Raw genomic sequence first — 20626 nt, forward strand, 5'->3', positions numbered from 1 at the left:
GTTACCGCCTGCCATGCAAGGGGGCCCAGGTTCGATTCCCAGCAGGGGACTGGGTGTTGTGTGTTCTTCATCATCATATTCATCATCACTGCCACGCAAGACGCCAAAGTGGCGTCAACTAAAAGGACTTGCAATACAGCGGCTGAACCCCGAAGGGGATATCCCAGCCAATAAATGCCACATGATCATTTCATTTTGTGTATGATCAGAAGAATATTGTAAATATGGACCAACTGAATGAGGCAGTGAAGTTGTTAAGACACTAACTTCATGTCCGGGAGGATGAAGTTTGCCCTGTCCAGTCATCTTGATTTAACATATCCTAAACCATTTCAGATAAATGACGGAATGGTTTATTAGCAAGGCCACAGAGGACCATCCATCCTATCCTCATAACACACACTTGATATTCTGTGTGTATGTATATTAGAGCCATTTATTTTTATTGTATTATGACGACAAATCCTATATCATCCTGATCACTGGATGAATAAATAAAAAAATAGATAGTTATGACCTCCATTTTCCTTATATGCTGTGGTGGTCTTCAGTCCAAATACTGGTTTAAAGAAGTTCTCCTGGATAATCTATCCTAATTTTTCATCTCTACATAACTACTGTACTCTACTACCTACATCTACCTGAACGGGCTTACTGCAGTCGAGCCTTGTTTCCTTCCCCTCCCCTTTCACACACACACACACACACACACACACACAATTTCCTTCCACGGCCTCACTGAATAGTCCTCGACACGTCAGGATTTATCCTTTCAACCGATCGCTTCTTTTAATCGTAATCGAGTTGTGCCATAAATTTCTCTTCCCTCCGATTTGATTCAGTACCTCTTCATTAGTTATCCAAAGTCTGCCTTTTTAGCGTAGCAGTAGCATTTCCGCCTACCACACAGGGGGCCCGGGTTCAATTTCTGACAGGGGACTGGGTGTTCATCATCATTGACCCGCAAGTCGCCAAAGTGGTGTCAACTAAAGAGGACTTGCAATACGGCAGCCAAACTCCCCCTGCATGGGGCCTCCCGGCCAACAATGCCACACGCTCATTTCATTTTTCTTTTTAGTTATCCAAAGATATCTGAAGACACACTGATTAGTTTGTTGCCATCCATGCCATAAATGTGTCCTAAGAATTGTGAACCCCTCTTTCTTGTTGATTCTGATAGGCTTTCTATGTTTTGATACATTTTCTTGTCACTTCTTAATATCCAGAATTATTAAGTTTACAATAAGTTTTGAGAGCACCTAATATTTTCCTTGGATTCTTCTTCCAAACACACATAATTTTCCAAGTCTATAATTAACTAATAAGCATTTACTTTAATACAGGCAGTTTCACAACTACGTTGTTTTACTTCCTTCTGACCTTTTTATATAAGCATTTGTTTCCTCATTGCATTTTGTCTTTCCTTTCCTTCAGAATCAATTTTTCTAAATCATTTTCTTGAATTGTTTCTCCAAACATCTTAATTTCTTTACCTTTTATATGCAACCAACGTTGTAATAAAATTTTTGAGCATGTTTTATATTTATTACAAACATTGTTTTTTCTGTAAATATTCTTAAGCCTACCATGTTGCTATCCAGGATCAGATTGCATAACTGCAGAATTAGTTAAAAATGGCAGACAGAAATTGGTGGAAGTAGTTCACAAAGTGATAACTAAAGTATGGAACTCAGAGATGATACCTGAAGAGTGGCAGGAGTCGATTCTGATCCCAATTTTTAAGAAAGGTTCATACAAAATGGATTGTAGTAATTATAGAGGGATATCGCTATTACCAGTATGTTCCAAAATTTTCTCGAATATTCTACTAAGCAGGCTTACACCATATGCAGATGAAATTATGGGGGATTACCAAGCCGGCTTTCAGAGGCACAGATCAACTATAGACCAAATATTCACCCTGCGTCAAATTTTGGAAAAGAAACTGGAATACAATAAACCAGTTCATAATCTGTTCATAGATTTTACAAAAGCATATGATTCAGTATTGCAGTCAAAACTGTACAGAATTCTTTTGGAACTTGGAATACCAAAGAAGTATGTTAGACTTATAGAAGTGAGTTTGAAAAACACAAAAGGTAGAGTATGCGTGGGGAAATTGGAGTCAGAAGAATTTGTAATAAAGAACGGACTTAAGCAGGGAGATGCCCTGTCTCCGCTACTTTTTAATTTAGTCCTAGAATACATTGTACAAATGGCAGCAGATAATTTAGAGGGTGTGGAGTTAAATGGAAATATTAAGATATTAGGGTAGGCAGATGATCAAAACATCATTAGCGATAGGAAAGAATCTGTAACAGCAAATGTGAATGTGTTAATCAAGGCTAGTGAAGCTGTAGGTCTAAGGATAAGTGAAGACAAAACTAAATACCTGGTTACTACTAGAATGCCAACAGCAGTAGATCAGGAAATGTTAAGAGTTGGAGACATGCAGTTTGAAAAAGTGAACACATTTAAGTATCTAGGCGTGGACATCACTTCGAGAAATGAGATTGAATCCGAACTGAAGAAGAGATTACGGGCGGGAAATGCATGCTACTTCTCACTGAATAGATTACTTTCATCACGGATATTGTCTAGGAATTTAAAGAGGATGGATATGTGTGTGTGTGCGCGAGTGTATACCTGTCCTTTTTTCCCCCTAAGGTAAGTCTTTCCGCTCCAGGGATTGGAATGACTCCTTACCCTCTCCCTTAAAACCCACTTCCTTTCGTCTTTCCCTCTCCTTCCCTCTTTCCTGATGATGCAACAGTTTGTTGAAAAAGCTTGAATTTTGTGTGTATGTATGTGTCTGTTTGTGTTTCTATCGACCTGCCAGCGCTTTCGTATGGTAAGTCACATCATCTTTGTTTTTAAATATAATTTATAAAGATTAGAATATACAAAACTATTATTCTACCAGTTATACTGTATGGGTGTGAGACTTGGTCTCTCACTGTGCAAAATGAAAAGCCGTTTCGAGTATTTGAAAACAAAATTTTGAGGAAAATTTTCGGAGCAAAAAGGGATGACATTAGCGAAGAGTGGAAAAAACTGCATAATGAAGAGGTTCACGAACTCTATTCAAGCCCTGATATAATCAGTATTATTAAATCACGTAGGCTGCGACGGGCGGGTCACATAGCTCGAATGGGTGAGGACAGGGCAGCGCGCAGAGTGCTGGTAGGGCACCTAGAAGGAAAACGTCCTATGGGGAGACCAAGGCATAGATGGGAGGACAATGTGAAAGCTGATTTGAGGAGCCTAGGTATTGAAGGTGAATGGAAGGAAATAGCCCAAGACAGGGACAGATGGGGAAAATACATTGCTGCAGTAATGGACTCTCGAGTCCGGTATGACAAGTGAGTATAGAGTATAGTACCACGTTGCTATCTCTTCCAGGTGACTTGTACCACTGCATTTGTAAGGCTTTCAGAAAATACAGAAAAATCATCAGTAAATACTAGGCTATTTATTACAACACCTTTACTCTTTCTTCCCAGCATAAGTGGTAATTTTTGTTTTCTTTAAGTTTTTTATTTTAAATTCTCACAGTTTGTTCAAGATGCAATTGAAAAAAAAAGAAAAGAAAAAAAAGAGGACATACTACTATTGTGCCATGACAAGTCAGCTCTCACAGGTGCACAGTATGAGCAAAGTGCACTGTACACATGTGCAACACTAGTAGCAAAGTCCTTGTGCAAACATTAGCCAGGCCATAGTTAGTGTTGTAAGTGGCAATTCATACTGTAGTACCTGCACCAACAGACACGCCTACAAACAGCTGCAATTATTCTTGGTGCACCAATATTAAACCATCACCTTGTCTGGCACCTGCCTTTATTTTGAAGTTCAGGATTCCTCACTCCTAAATTTTACTTTTGAGATTGTGTTTTTAAGGGTTTCAATATACTACAAAACCCAAACACTATGCTATTATAGTCATTAAAATGTTCCAGTGTCATACTGCAGATTATTGTTCACCTATGACATTTGCAAAATTCATCAATTTCATGACAGCATGCAAATAGTTCACCTATGACATTTGCAAAATTCATCAATTTCATGACAGCATGCAAATAAAATAAACCCCTGTGTGTATCAGGCTGGACCCCTCTTATGATAATCTTATCATAGAATCCTTCGAGGAGCTTTCTAGGAATCCTGGAACTGTTTACCTTCTTTTCACTATTCACCTCTGTGGTGAAGCATATACATCCTCTTTGACAATCGTGGAAGAGGTTACCGATGCATACTTCAATACAGCCTGTGCAAAATCCATGCACAGACACAGACTGCAGTATTAACCCTTTTTACAGTTTTCACCATTTCTACATTACAAACTCCCAGGAGGGAGAAGATTAAAAAGGGGACAGGTCACTCAGGCCCCAAGATGAGAGGGACCCACCTGTCGTGAGGACAAGGTGAGACAAAGCTCCTTCCCAAGGAACGAACTATAAGTTCCAAAAGCTAGGATAGTGTATGTACTTTTACGTATAATTTGGTAGTGCTGAATATTTCTCTTCAAAGTAAGTAGTGGCTAGCAATTCTGTTCCATAATTTTATAATTTTCCTTTTGATAAGATCAGAAACGGTACTCAATGTGTAAACAATGTAATCAGTGCTGAAACAACCATTGAATAGCTACCAACTGAAAAATTCATAAAATGTTTTCAAAGCAGTACACTATCATCATACACAGGCCCATGTGCCTATCCACTGGGGTCATCAAATGGTAAGTCTGTTTCTTAAATGGGAAGAGCGCACCTAGTATTCATATGTGCAGTGTTCTTTACATGTCATCCACCAGAACAGAGGCAATTAAAAAAATAAATAAATAAATAAAATTTTTTTTAAAAAAATGAGTTACGGTGTTCCATTAAAAGACAAGGTCATTCCCTACACTGAACATGCTTCGATCGAATTAAAGTATGGGGTAGGAAATTACACGTGACTCTTCAAGGAAACATTTACATCAATCACATTAAGCAATTTTAGAGAAATTAGACAAAATCTAAATTTTCATGGCCACGCATGGACTGAAAACCTGCTCTCCAAAATGCAAATCTAGTACCTTAAACTATTGTGCCACTTCCGGTAATATCATGGAACACTTAAGAACAAATCAAGTGTTCAGTGATAAACTAATAATTATTGATGGGGGATATGTACAGAAAATTGAAGGATAAGACAAGAAATAACAGCTACTGGTAGGCACAAGGAACAATACCAGAACAGAAAGCAGCAACATTATAACTTGGGTTTCCCTTTTTTGTCCAAAAAATTATCACAAGTCTTATAAGACTGCTTACATTGTTATCAGTGCTGTGGATGTCATGCAGATTCTACTACCAGAAATGAACCAAGTTTTGTTGATTTCATTACAAATTATAGCCTTTTTTCTTTACAGTGTCTATGTGTTACAGGCTTATAATGTAGAATTATGATGAATGATTATCACACAAAAGAACATTTTTAGGGTAAAAAGTTCTTGGACTTTCCCCCCATAGTTTGACTAGTAGATCTTTTCATACACATTCTAGAAATGGAACATAATATAAACAACAGAATATTCCCTCAGCTTCACAATTCCACCCACCACATTTTCAATTTCTACTGGCAAACAGAATAGTGTAAATATACAAATATATCAATGACTTTAAATAGATTTTACAAACTAATCTTAATTTAACATCAAATGTTAAATAATGGTAGCCTCCTAAAGAAATTATCCACACTAAACCTGTCTTACTTCACAACATTTTTCAATAACTTTACTTATAGAAAACACCTGCGGGACCCCAAAGTGACCACACATTGAGATTAAAGTCACTGTTTCTAACACTACATAGTCTTCTGATGCTTATTTCCCCCTCCCCCCCACATGAGTACGCACATTTCAATGTATCTCCTCTATCATTGTACGTATCATTACAAGTAGTGAGGCGACGTAATGCAGAACTGTGAGCAAGTAAACAAATAGTATTGTAATAAACTGCCTTCTGCCATAATAAAGTCTCAGTTCCACACTGTTTAATTTTGTTTAAAACCACCGTGTGTACGGTCCAAAAATGGGGAGGACGTACACATAACAGAACTATTTCAAAGCGGTTACAACGTTTTTAGAAGAGGTATGTCTTAATTACTTTAGCACCAGCATGGCTAAAACCGGACTCTATTGTCACATTGTAGCTAACAAATAAAAACTGACAGTTCATCACTTCTCATTTGAAAACAAAGGGTCTCAGCGAAACATTGTCAGATGGATAGTGAAAAGTTGTTCTATGTTTCTTGCGGCTTCGAATTCCCGCGGATTTTGTTGTCATCACGCAACATTTCCTAAATGTGGGGGACAATTTTCTTCTGAAAGGTAATCCATTAAAAAAAGAAATGTAAATCGTGTGACGATCTTTCATCGATGGAAGTCCCAAGCATACATTTTTTTGTTGCTCGCGTAGCACGAGTACCATCTGGCGGCATTTCATAAATAATGCGCTGAAATACCATACTATGTAACAAACCTGTCTGTGCGATACTGCTTTTCAATAGCCTTAAAACCGAGGACTGCATTTTCCATCACTAAATATAACACAACTATCACATAACAATACTGCACTAAAGCACGTAAAAGCACGCTCATTTCTTTAAACTATCGATATATGGCTCATTTGTTGTTTTTCGTGACGATGTTGGAGTTTCTATTTTTATCGCATTTAAGTACGTTATTCGAGTGCCAAAATATCACATTTCTTTGTATTGTGATCAGTCTTAACTAAATTTCGTCTCACGCTTGGGCACCAATATAGCCGGGTAAATTCCTGCAAGTAGCATATCAGTACCACACCAAATTTGTAAAAAGGTCAAGCAGTTGCATCTTCGAGACAGTTACCTTTATTTTTTTAAAGCGACGAGATGGGCCTGTATAATAAAATGTAGATCGCTAAAATATCGCTTTTGTCACAAGACGGTTGCTTTTTTAACTGAGCATCTCGTCTGCAAACTAGCCCAACAATATTTATTGACAATTCTAGTTTGTCAAACCTTCAATGTATTGAAGCGACCTCACACTATCAACAACATTGAGAAAAAGTGAGTTGACAAAGCGATTTTACGAAGTTAAAATGCCGAAAACCCAAAAGAAAGCGTGTTCTGCAGTTATATTAACTATAGATAGCTTGCAAGCAACAGAAAATAACGAAAAAGACGAAATGGGTCCAAGAATAGTTGAAAAAACGGAGCGACTAGTCACGTCTTAATTTAGTGGCTGAAGTCAGAACCCGAAAGATTTCATAAACTGTTTTCTGATGAGCGCGCTATCGTAGATCAAGTTACTAGCCCTGATACGAGATGAACAGAGAATCAAAATGTGTTAATGAGAGAGGCAATCCAGTCGACAGGAGATTAGGAGTAACTTAGAGATTTCTGGCGATAGGCAACTCATACCAGTGCCCAAGTTAATCACAGCTAACACAATTAGTTGCTATTGGTAGGTTGGACCTCACAAGGCATGGCCTGCATCTCAGTAGGAAAGGGAATGGTAAATTGGCTGGTATGATGGCAAAATCTTGGAGGAGGCACTTGAACTCATGAAAGTACCTCTTTTTTTAGGCTAAGATCGGTTTCCAAAGATTAAACATTAAATGAAATTAAACTTAATTAGAAGCTCAGACAGGCAAGTACTAGAGATGTTAAAATATCACAAGATTCTCAAAAAGGCACAGTAAAAAATAATGTTAGTATATTGCATCAGAATATCAGGACATAAAAAAACAAAGTAGATGAGCTTCTTGTTTGTTTAGGAGATTCAGAAACCGAGGATAGAAAAGATGTACTGTGGCTGTCTTAACATCATATAGTCACAGACATGGAAAAGGTAACTGTAGGTAGATATAACCTGTCAGCACATGTAAGCAGAGAAACTATGAAACGAGGGGGAGTTGCCATATATGTTAAAATTTATCGTAGTGTGAAAAATTTAGAAATTAAAAAAAAATGTGTAGAGCAACATATAGAAGCATGTGCCTGTCAGCTTAAACTAAATAATGGTAGTTTTATAATTGTAGCTGTGTATAGGTCCTGACTGGGAAATTTTTGAAAAAAAACTTGAGTTGTTTGTTGTGATATCTGTCAGACAGAGGGACACTAATTATTGTTTGTGGGCATTTCAGTGTAGATTTTCTGAAAGAGTCTGATAGAAAGATAGACCTTGAAGTTACTTGGTTCTTTCAATTTGATATCAGTTATTGATTTTCCTACTCGTGTGGTACAGGAAAGCAGCATACTGTTAGATAATGTTTTTATAGCTCAAGATAAATTTCTTGAAATAGAAACTTTTCCTGTAAAGAATGGTCCATCGGATCATGATGCACAGCTAGTCACAGTACATGAAATACCTCCATACTGTAATGCAAGGCAGTTCTCCAAAATAATGCGTTCAATTACAGTTTAACACTTGCAAAGTTAAGGAAAAGCTTGCACCAGTTAGACTGGGATAAAGTGTACAGGGAACCTGATGCTAATTTAAAATGTAACCTATTTCATGATACCTTTGTGAGTATACTTAAAAACAGTTTCCCATAGAAAATAGTGAAATATAATTGTAAGAAACCAACTAAAAGGATAAAAATATCTTGTAAACAGAATCCAGTAACTGCCAAACATCATAAAAACTACTGCACTGTATCAAGAAAAATTCCAGAAGTATGTGTATTGTCTGATATTAGCACTTCCGATGATAAAATTAAAACAATTTCTATCAAAATCAATGAAAAGTTTGTTAACAAAAAGTCAGAAGTAGAAAATATTTTTAAAAGTCATTTTGTAGGAGTTGTAGAGAAAATAGGATACAGCTATTCATTACAAAATGCAAGGCTGTGTATGGAAGTGACAATACCTATGCAATTTCATAAAACTGAAATTCAACCTACCCCTCCTACTGAAATAAGGAAAACAATAAATACACTCAAAAGTAAAAACTCACATGTAACTGATGGCATTCCCAGCAGAGCACTAAAAGCTTGTTCATAAGAGATAAGTAGGATTCTCAGCCACATATGCATACCTCACTGAAACAGTGTATTTTTCCAGATAGACAGAGATATGCTACTCTTAACCCATTGCATGCAAATGGCCTTGCTGCAGTGGTCACATCGGTTCCCGTCAGATCACAGAAATTAAGTGCTCTCAGGCTGGGCTAGAAGTTGAATGGGTGACCATCTGGTCTGCCGAGTGCTGTTGGCAAGCAGTGTGCACTCAGCCCTTGTGAGGCAACTGAGGAGCTACTTGATTGAGAAGTAGTGGCTCTGGTCTCGGAAACTGGCTTACAGCCGGAACAGCAGTGTGCTGATCACATGCCCCTCCATATCTGCATCCAGTGAAACCTATGGGCTGAGGATGACATGGCGGCCAGTCGGTACCATCGGGCCTTCATGGTCTGTTCACGAGGAGTTTAGTTTTTAACTCATTGCATATGAAAGAGGATAGGTCCGATGCTAACAACTACTGCTCGGTCTCACATCTGACAGCTTTATCCAAAATTCTTGAAAAAGTAAAAATTCTTGTAAAAATTAAGTACTAATAAAATGTCAATATTGTTTTCAGAAAAGATTTTCAGTAAAAACGGTATATATGCTTTCACTGATCAAATATTAAATGCTCTGAAGAACTGAACATCATGAATTGTGATCTCTCAAAGGCTATTGACTGTGTGAATCATGAAATTCATAGATAAGCTTAAGCATTGTGGTATGAGTGGGACAGCACACAAATGGTTTAATTCATATTTAACTGGACGAATGCAAAGGTTGAAATTAACTCTACAGATAATCTGCAAAAATCAGCAGAGTCCTCTAACTAGGGAGGTATCAAGAATGCTGTCCCACAGGGTTCAGTCTTGGGTCCCTTATTGTTCTTATTATATATTAATGACTTGCCTCTCCTAATTCATGAAGATGCAAAGCCATTCTTTTTTGCTAATGATGAAAGTGTAGTAATCACATAAAGAAATAAAAGAATTAGCTGAGGGAATTGTAAATAATCTCTTTCAGAAAATTATTAAATGTTTCTCCACAAATGATCCTTCACTAAATTTTGAGAAAGCACGGTATATACAGTTCTGTTCAGTAAATGGCATAACACCATTGGTAAATGTAGACTTTGAACAGAAGCCTGTTGGTAAGGCAGAATATTCCAAATTTCTGGGTGTGTGCATCAATGAGAAATTTGAGTTGGAAGAAACACGTTGATGATATGCTGAAACTGTTAGGTTCAGTTATTTGTGCCTTTAAGGTTATTGCAAATTTGGTGATAAACATGTCAGTAAATTAGCCTACTTTCATTCACTGCTTTCATCTGGCATCATATTTTGGGGTAATTTGACATTTTGAGAAGAAGTATTCGTTGCAGAAAAGTATGATATCAGAATTACAGCTGGAGCCCACCCAAGATCACCTTGCAGACGTTTATTTAACCCTTTCATCCCCGAATTATTATATGTGGTTTAAAAAAATATTTGCTTTGACATATGTTATCTAGGATGTATTTGGAAATATAATTTGAAGTTCTCCTAAATTTTCCACCACCGAATTTTGAAAAAAAAGTTGCCATATGGTAGGAATTTGATAAAATCATTTACATTTAAGAACTGAATACAAATACAACATATGCTTGTGATAGAAGGGAGACTATCAATGCAACAAGGAGAATATACCTTTATATGGATGACATGACCATTTCTAAATTTTCTTATACAACATCATATAAACATGTCGTCAAGGTAAGTTACAGAATACTTTATTTATTACTTGGTGTGGAAAGACATAAAGCAATTTTTTTCACTTGTTAGACATAGAAACACTTTACATGTTAAGCACAACACTCTGCTGAATCATTTATGGCAAAGCTGCAGCGGCCTTTCTGGTGGTTCTGTTGTGGCCAGTGACCAACTTCATCATATCTGACATCTGCAAAACCCCTGGAGGCCACCCACCTCTTCTTTGGAGCTTGTATATCTTCTGTAGATGTTCTTCCTCTTTTGCAACGAACAACATTTCCTGCCATAGTAAAACCAGAAGCATTATGAGTGTGGAAATCCAGAAGAGAAAGATGAGCTGTTGCACCTCACAGATTCAAGTGACGTCTGTAAAGAAACCATGAATTTACAACCACTTTTTGGAATGGACATTTATACTATAAAGTTCTGTGAGAATGTCTGCTAAATCCACTCCTCCCATATGTTCATTATATTCCTTCACAATCAGTGGTCGATGTACCTGAGTTGACTGATTATCCTTTTTACTCCACCTCTTGCATTTATCCCGTGGATTTATACCTGCATATGTGGAAACCAGTTGCACAACTTTATTGTCATACCACCTTACTGCTATGATGTTGGATGATTCATCAGTGCTATAATCCAGTGCCCCTCTTCCTTTCCTTTCCAGCTCCTTTTCTTCTGCTACGGGGCTAAGTGACATTCTGTCTGAACGAATAGCCGCAACACATAAAATACCTTTCTGTTTGGGAACATCTAAAAGTTCTAAATAGCTGAACCAATTATCAAAAAATATCTTGTAGTTCTTGCCCTCTGATAAATCTTCACACAGTGTCAGAACAATATCTCCTGAAACTCCTAAACCGTGCTCATCACATGTGCCTTTACCCACATAAATTGCGAAGTCATATATTAGGCCTGATACTCCAGCTCAAATAAACACTTTATATCCCTATTTATGAGGTTTGTTTTTGAGATGCTGAACTAAAGAACTTCTTCTCTTGAAAGGGATCATCTGTTCATCCGTGCTCTGTTTCTCTTGTGGAGGGAGTCTCAACATATTGTTCTGTAAAGAATCTATCAGGGGCTTCATTTTGAATAACTTGTCATGCTTGGTATCACCTTTCGGTTTCTGGTTGATGTTATTATTTAGATGGAAATATGACCTTAGAGTTCCAAATCTATTCCTACTCATAACATCTGCAATTGGAGGAAAGCGACACTGTTGTGACCAGTACATTTTATATTGTAGCATTGTAACTGTACTCATAAATAGTAAAATATCATTATATTATTTCATTGCAAGAAACATCAATGACAACCCCATCTTTGATGTGTGCGTAATGATTTGTTTCAAGGGCAATGGATTCGCATATTTCATCATCAACGAAAATCTGAAAAGAATTCATTGGAGTTAGGTCTTCATCAGATGGTGGTGGAAGTATGTTGTCTTTCCTAATGGTATCTGGCAGAACGAAATCACCTTTCTTCCATGAACAGTTTTTCTTCTTCTTTTTTGCGGGTTGAGGTGCTTCCTTTAGCATAACGTATACATAAACAATCAGTTACGTGCATTTTGAGGTAACACTATGTAATAATTTTTCGTGTTGAAAAGATATATTACTTACCTCACTGGTGGAATGTTGTACACCATTACTTTCTATATTTGTTGCTTGCAGTTTAGTGATGTCCTCATGTTCAATAGTGTAATCCTTCCCTTGCATGTGTATTTCAATATGATTACATTGTGGATATTCTAGGACACTTGCTGGATAAAGTCAGACTCATTATTTTCTTCATCTGACGCAAAGCTAAACTCTGAAATATCACCATCTAGAATCTGCAGCATCTATAATATTTCCTTATCAGTTAGACTTTTCTGGGGGAATGCCATTCTCAGAAACCTGTGAAACAGGAAACAGTTTCTGAGGTTATGTAAATGCAAGACATGAATTCCCAAAGTTGCCAAATGGCAACAGTCACAATTAAGTAAGTGTTTTGAGTAAAATCGTTACAAATGTGTCATTATTTTACAGTTAGTGATACATTGCAGTTTTAACAATATTATGCAAAACTTACCTTATAAATATTCGTGGAGAGAGGAGTACAAAAGCGCAACAACTAACAGCATAAAACAGCTGATCGAAAAATCAAAATGGCAGCTCATATCAAAGATTACTGTTAAGACACATAGGTGGGCATTCTGCTGCCATCTGTTGCTGATTTCTCAGATTAGACTAGATTAGATTTACTTTCATTCCAATTGATCCGTAGTGATGAGGTCCTTCAGGATGCAGAACATGTCAGAAAAACAACAATACATGACAATTATTTACAACTCACACAAATATGCTAATGTACCATACCACAGGTCCCAAGTGGCATGGTCGTCATTTTTTAATGAACATTATATGAAAGAATCATTTTACAAATACTAATGCGCTGAATATAAAATAAAAAGTTTTTTATTTAATTATAAGGTAATAATGTGTAATACAATTACTATAATACTTATTTACAATGAACACATTACTGCACTGAACTGGTGCACAAATGAGATGGTACTTACACACACACATACACACACACACACACACACACACACACACACACACACTTATTTACAATGAACACATTATGTGAAATTGTGCAGAAGTTATATTGTACTTATATATATATATATATATATATATATATATATATATATATATATATATATATATATATACAAATGAATTGGTTCTACTGAGAAATTCATCAATGGAGTAGAAGGAGTTGGCCACCAATAAATCCTTTAGGCTTCTCTTAAACTGAATTTCATTGGTTGTTAAGCTTTTTATGGCTGCTGGCAAATTATTGAAAATGTGTGTTCCTAAATAATGCACACCTTTTTGTACAGGGCTAAGTGACTTTAAATCCTTGTGAAGATTACTCTTATTTCTAGTATTGATTCCATGAATTGAGCTGTTGATTTGAAAAAGTGATATATTTTTAATGACAAATTTCATTAAGGAATACTATATTGGGAAGCAGTAGTTAGTATCCGTCGTTCCCTAGACAGGCTTCTGCAGGATGTTCTTGAGTTCACACCATATATAACTTTTACTGCACGTTTTTGTGCCCGGAAAACTTTAGCTTGGCTTGATGAATTACCCCAAAAAATAATCCCATATAACATTATGGAATTAAAGTAAGCATAGTATGCCAGCTTTTTCATTTTTATATCCCCTATATCTGACACAATGCGCATTGCAAATACAGATTTGTTAAGATGCTTCAGCAGTTCTATTGTGTGCTCCTCCCAGTTGAATTTGTTATCAAGTTGTAATCCCAACAATTTAACACTGTCCACTTCTTCTGCCTGCTTGTCATCGTATGTTAGGCATATACTCGTGGGACACCCCTTACAAGTTCTGAACTGCATGTAGTGTGTTTTTTCAAAGTTTAGTGGCAAACAATTGGCTAGGAACCAGTGATGTCCACAGATATTTTATTAGCTAACCTTTCTAAGACTACACTTGATTTGTTACTGACGAAAGGTCATTGATATACACAAGAAAAGTAAGGGCCCTAAAATGGAACCTTGTGGGACCCCACATGTAATTACTTCCCACTTGGATGATGCCTGATAGCTTGATACATGTCTCTTTCCTAATAACACCCTTTGTTTCCTGCCAGAGACATAAGATTTAAACCATTTTGCAGCATTTCCTGTTACACTATAATATTCTAATTTACTTAAAAGGATATTGTGATTTACACAGTCAAATGCCTTTGACAGATCACAAAATATACCAGTTGCCTGCAATTTTTTGTCTAATGAATTAAGCAAATTTTTCACTGTAAGTGTAAGTAGCCTTCTCAATATCAGAACCCTTTAGAAATCCGAACTGTGACTTTGAGAGTATGTTATTTGAGATAAGATGGTTATAAAGCCGCTTGTACATTACTTTATCTAAAATTTTTGCGAATGCAGCCAAAAATGAAATTGGACGGAAATTTGATGCTATTTCTTTATCTCCCTTCTTAAACAGTGGCTTAACTTCAGCATATTTCAACCATTCAGGAAATATTCCATTAATAAATGACTGGTTACACAAATAGATTAATATGTTACTTAACTCAGAATCACATTCTTTAATTAACTTTGTTGATATTTCATCATACCCACCTGATGTTTTTGATTTTAAAGATTTTATGATGAATATTATTTCTGCTGGGGTAGTGAGGGTCAAGTTCATATTGTGGAACTTATTGAAATGTCTGGTCAGAGGTATTCCAAAACAGCATCTGCAGAACCTGGCAACCCCATCTTGTCAGTAACAGTTATAAAATGTTTGTTAAAAGGTTCTGTAACACTATACACGTCTGTCACCAATGTATCATTTTACTCTTAATGCTATTTGTCTCTCTTCATGTCTGGTTCTACTGGTCTCCTCCTTCAATATATCTCATATAGTCCTTATTTTGTTACCTGATATGACTATCTTTTCCTTGTAATATATTTGCTTTGATGTCTGTATTACAGTCTTTAATATTTTGCAGTATTTCTTGTAATGTGCTATAGCATCGACATTGGAACTGTTTCGGATTGACAGATACAGTTTTCTTTTTGCTTTACAAGATACCCCTATTCCTTGAGTAATCCATGGCTTCTTTGTAGACTTTGCTCTAACATTGGTAAGTTTTTGGGGAAAACAATGTTCGAATAAGGTAAGCACTTTATTAGCAAAAGTGTTATATTTTTCATTCATGCCATGAGCACTGTAAACATCAGTCCAGTGAATGTCTCTGAAGAGTGTCATAAATAATCAATTTTTGGCTTATTGATTACCTTCTTGAGCTCAGATTTAACAGATTTTATATCCTGTTCAGTATTAAGATTTAACAGAAGGAACTGCATGTCATGGTCTGAGAGGCCTTTGACTATTGGTTTTGTAATATACTTTTGTTCATTGGACTTTTCTATAAAGATATTATCAATGGCTGTTTGTGAGCAATTGGTTACCCTAGTGGGGAACTTTACAGTGGGAATTAAGTTGAATGATAGTGTTACTAACTCAAATAAGTTCTTATTGGGAAAGTCTTTAAGGAAATCTACATTGAAATCGCCTGCAACCACTATTTCTTTGTTTTTGGTTTTTAAATGGACCAGTACAGAGTCACGGTGGTTTATGAACACATTAAAGTTACCTGCACGTGGTCGATATACACTTAATATTATGAAGGATTTTTTGTGAAACTCTACATCTGTTGCACATGCTTCCATATGCTGTTTTAGGCAAAATTAATGAATGTCTATGTTTTTATTTATGACAGGTCCTGATGAATGTAGCAACTCCTCCTTTCCCCATTTCTGATCTACAAAAGTGAGATGCTAACCTAAACCCTGTAACACTTAGAAGTTCTATACCAGTGGTCACATGATGTTCAGAGAGGCAGATTATGTCAGCTGGGTTTGAAGACTCTTAATTCATCTATGCAGATCATTAATTCATTAATTTAATTTCTCAGTCCTCGAGTGTTAAATGTCTGACAGATGGCCAACCAACATTTAAAAACACATGAAAAGAATTTCTGAATGACAACACCTTCTACTCAATTGATGAATTTTTAGATACAAAGTAGTAATATATATATACGTATATATATTGTGTAATGAAAACTTATCTTAAACTGACACATTCCACGTCATTACGAAATGTCATATTGTGATCTATGGAACAAGTATCAATGTAATGTGATGTAGTAAAATTCTGTGGAAAACTGTGAATCAATTGTATCTGCCTGGCCAGAATCTATTCTGGCAATTAACTTACAGCATATTTTTTCGTTTTGCTGTAGTTTGGTGAAACTGATGTGTATTTGTGAGACCTCTTACTAGTCATTGCAGATATATGACCTATTTTTCGACCTGGGATCGTTTCTCCTAACTGCTATATAGTACACCAATCTATATTATATTTTCAAATTATTGAAGTAAGCAGTGAATAACGAATCCTCCGCTAACTGTCCTAAGGTGGTATGTACAATGATTATCTTTGCATAGGCCTATTAAAATTCTTCTGTGTTAAAAGACTCCTGAAACTTGAATCAGAGGTATGGCATACACAACAACGTATTGAAAAATAAACAGTGCACACTAATGCCGCTTGGCTGCTTCCTGAAGCTCTGTCAACATCTGAATGGAGAATATGGTCAAACCATCAATACCTGAGTTTCCATGTTCCGTATATATTGACAGTACTGAGAATATTTTGAGGTCCATCAGTACTGCTCGTCAATAGTTTAAGGATTAACAATACATCAATACATGCCTTCAGATGGTCAATATACTGAAAGTTTTACAATATTGTTGAACGTTTGAGGGCCCCTTAATCTAAACATAAGCTGTTTATCAAAGTCTCTAATAAAAGTGTAACTCAACACAATTCTGTGTTTTCTTATTTAATCAGAATCCTTTGCTTTCTTCTTTCAATTTTCACACATCAAATGCAGCACCACTATAACTGTAAACATCTATGCATTCTGTACTTGGTAATCTTTTTCCGAAAGGAAACACGTGATGGTGATGGTAGGAATGGTTCAGAATCTCCCACAAATATTACCTTTCGAAAACCTAACAGTAAATTTTCGTAAAGGGAACACATATCTTATCCCATGCTAGTTAGTTAGTTAGAATCAATAGCATTGGCCAAAGATTCCATATCACACATGGCCTTGATTTGAATGGCCTTGGGAAAAAGTTCATAGCTCAAAAATAGTGGAAACAATTGTATGTAATTTTCTCATGTCAGATGCAAGTGAAGTTATAAAAAGTATTGTATGACCCTTTATAAAAAAAAGAGAAGTAGTGATTCTTTGCCATTGCAGCACATTCCTGTAGTAGTCAACACTCAAAACAGTCTTTTCTTATACTAGAGGATAGGGAAAGTTACAGAGTAAATGTACCCTGCAATAATAATTTAGCTCATGTCAAACCTAACGTTAAGAAACCTGTCAGAAGTTCAACAGATTATCTGCATAGCTTTAAAATATAAGAAACATTTTAAATAAAGAAGAACTATTGCTTTCTCTTCGAGAAACAGCTGACATTGATGAAACTATTACTGATGTGCTCTGCCTCACTGAACATCACCTGGAAGCTACAGAAATCAATCAAATACATTTAAATAGTTATAGAATTGTCTCTACTGCAGGACCAACTTAAGGCAGGGTGGGGTGGTAATTTATATGCACAATATTTTGAGATGACAAACCGTAGATGTAGTCCAGTACTGTATTGACAACATTTTGAAAGCTGTGCTGTCAAATTAGTGGTGGAAACTCAGTTCCTCATAATAATTGCAGTTTACAGGACACCCGTGGGAAAATAAAAGTTTCTCTCGCAGCTACATTTAGTTCTTACAATACTTTATAGGAACAACAGTCAGATTACAGTATGTGGCGCTTTTAACACTAATTTTCTTTCAAATAGAAACAGTCATAATCAACTGGAATCATTGTTCTCAACTTGCAACCTTCTCCCGATGGTTTCATTCCCAACAAGACTATATGGGCATGGCAAGACCTTGATTGATAATCTGTTCCCAAACCCCACAAATTACAATTATGTAAAAACACAAGCCATAATAAACAGCCTGCCCAATCACGATGCTCAAATGATAACCTTAAAACTCGCAAGTAGGAAAATAGTAAATGGCCACACCCAGGTAAGACATATTAGAATAATAAATACAGAATCTACTAACTATTTAGAAACAGTTTACACTGTGAACAATGGGAGGAAGTGTACCAGACACTTATAATGAATGAGAAATTCAATTCATTCCTGGACTTATTTCTCAATCATTTTGAAGGTTGCTTCTGTCAAAGACAGATTAAAATGAAATCAATATGTTGTGAAAGTAAAGAGTGGATAACAGCTGGCATCAGAATATCATGTGCTAAAAAGAGAGACCTGTATGTAGAAGAAGGTGTAGTAAAAACGTAGCAGTGAAACTACATTACAAAAAATACTGTAAAATTTTAACGTATGTAAACAGAAAGACCAAACAAATGCAGTGTGCAGAAAAAAATTAGGTAGTTAAACAATAAAGTAAAAACCACATGGAACATAATAAAAAGTTAGACAAATAGGAACATAAAATCTGAAAAAGCAGGACACCACAGTCCTCTGGTAGTGTTTCAGGCTCTGTTTTTAATAACGTTTTTCTCACTGTAGCTGAAAGAACATGGATCCATAATAAGCAGTCTCCCACAGAAGGCACAGAGCTCTTAAGTCACATGCAAATCACACCAAATACAGCATTTCATTTCAAAACAACATTTACTAAAGAAATTGAAAAATAATCATAAAATTACTTAATAGCTCTGGCTCTTGTGGATATGATGCAATATCAAATAGGATTCTAAAATCATGTGCAGACTTTATCAGTCACATATTATGCTTATTATGCAACCAATCAATGAATAACTCGGATATTCCAGACAGACTGAAACATGCAGTAGTGATGCCAATCCACAAAAGAAGGGCAAGGAATGTACTATCCAATTATCAGCCCATCTCTTTGCTGCCAGTGTTCTCAAAGGCATTTGAGAGAATAGCTTATGATAGGATTTATGGCCACATGACACAAAATGGCATACAACATCTACACAGTTTGGCTTTCATAAGGGATTCTCCACAGAGAGAGCTGTACTTAAACAGATGAAACTTTTGGTGAATTAAATCTCAGAAGGTATCCAATGGGGACCTTTTGTGACCTTGCTGAGGCTTTCGGCTGTGTAGATCATATCACATTGCAAGAAAAGCTTCCACACTATGGCATCAAAGACAAGCCTTTGATGTGGCAAGATTCTTATCCACACAACAGGAAGCAATGAGTTATCTTAATGGAGGCAGGTGACACAGCGAACACAGACTAAGGAAATGTAAAGCATGGAGTCCCACAGGGCTTGATCCTTGGGCCACTGATTTTCCTGATCTGCATTAATGATCTACCAGTTACAATTAATGACGGATGCAGGATACAGCCCTGACAGTCACTAACCAAGAACACAGATAGTTCACAATAAGTAGCCTAGTCCTAAATTTTTCAAAAACTAACATTATACCCTTTCAGACAGTAAAGAAAACACCAAGTTCCGGAAATGGAGATCAACAACAAAAAATTTATGAAACCACATATACAAAATTCCTAGGCATCCAGATAGACAGCCTGCTAAGGCGGACAGAGCAAATGGATCAGCGAGTCAAGAAAAATTTAACACAACATGTTATGCCCTGAGAGCTGTTTCTCACCTTGTTAACAGAGAAATATTGCTTTTGTCATGTTTCCATCCTGTACTCTCCTATGAGATTATCTTCTGCAGAAATGGCTGGAAGAGTCTTCAAATTACAAAAACGAACAGCGAGGTTGATATCTGGGGTCTCTAACAGAATATCTTACAGAGCGTTCTTTAAGTCTCTCATGATATTTATTGTTGAAATTCAATATATGTACTCACTGATGATGTTTATAGCGAGCAACAATGAATTATTCCAAAAAACTGTGAAATTCACAAGCTTAATACAAGACAGGGGAAAAATTTCCACCAAGACTCTGCAATTCTGACAATGGTCCATAGGGGAGTAGCTGGATCAGGAATAAAATTATATAACAAGCTTCCCATCAGTATAAAAAAGGAAACTGATAACATGCAGGTATTCAAAATGTAACTAAAAACATTCCTCAGAGAACAAACTTATTATAATATGACTGAATTGCTAGAGTAATAAGGCATCCTTTTGAGTAAAAATAGAGAAAAGAAAATCTTTACTTATGTTGTGAAGACAAAATGGTGTACTTCTAA

The 20626-nt window shown here is 36.2% G+C and overlaps 1 protein-coding gene across 1 annotated transcript in view; it reads right to left on the minus strand.

The window, feature by feature from the left end:
- The window catches only part of LOC126471405 (xaa-Pro aminopeptidase 3-like), a 201516-nt gene extending 194841 nt beyond the window's left edge, over nt 1-6675 (minus strand). Inside the window, exon 1 of the mRNA XM_050099533.1 lies at nt 6522-6675. Within this exon, the coding sequence (XP_049955490.1) occupies nt 6522-6570 (49 nt within the window). The 5' untranslated portion in view covers nt 6571-6675. The remainder of the gene's footprint in view (nt 1-6521) is intronic.
- Nucleotides 6676-20626: the final 13951 nt, after the last annotated feature.

This window comes from Schistocerca serialis, chromosome 3 (assembly GCF_023864345.2).
Source record: "Schistocerca serialis cubense isolate TAMUIC-IGC-003099 chromosome 3, iqSchSeri2.2, whole genome shotgun sequence".
Classification (NCBI taxonomy): Eukaryota; Metazoa; Arthropoda; class Insecta; order Orthoptera; family Acrididae; genus Schistocerca; species Schistocerca serialis.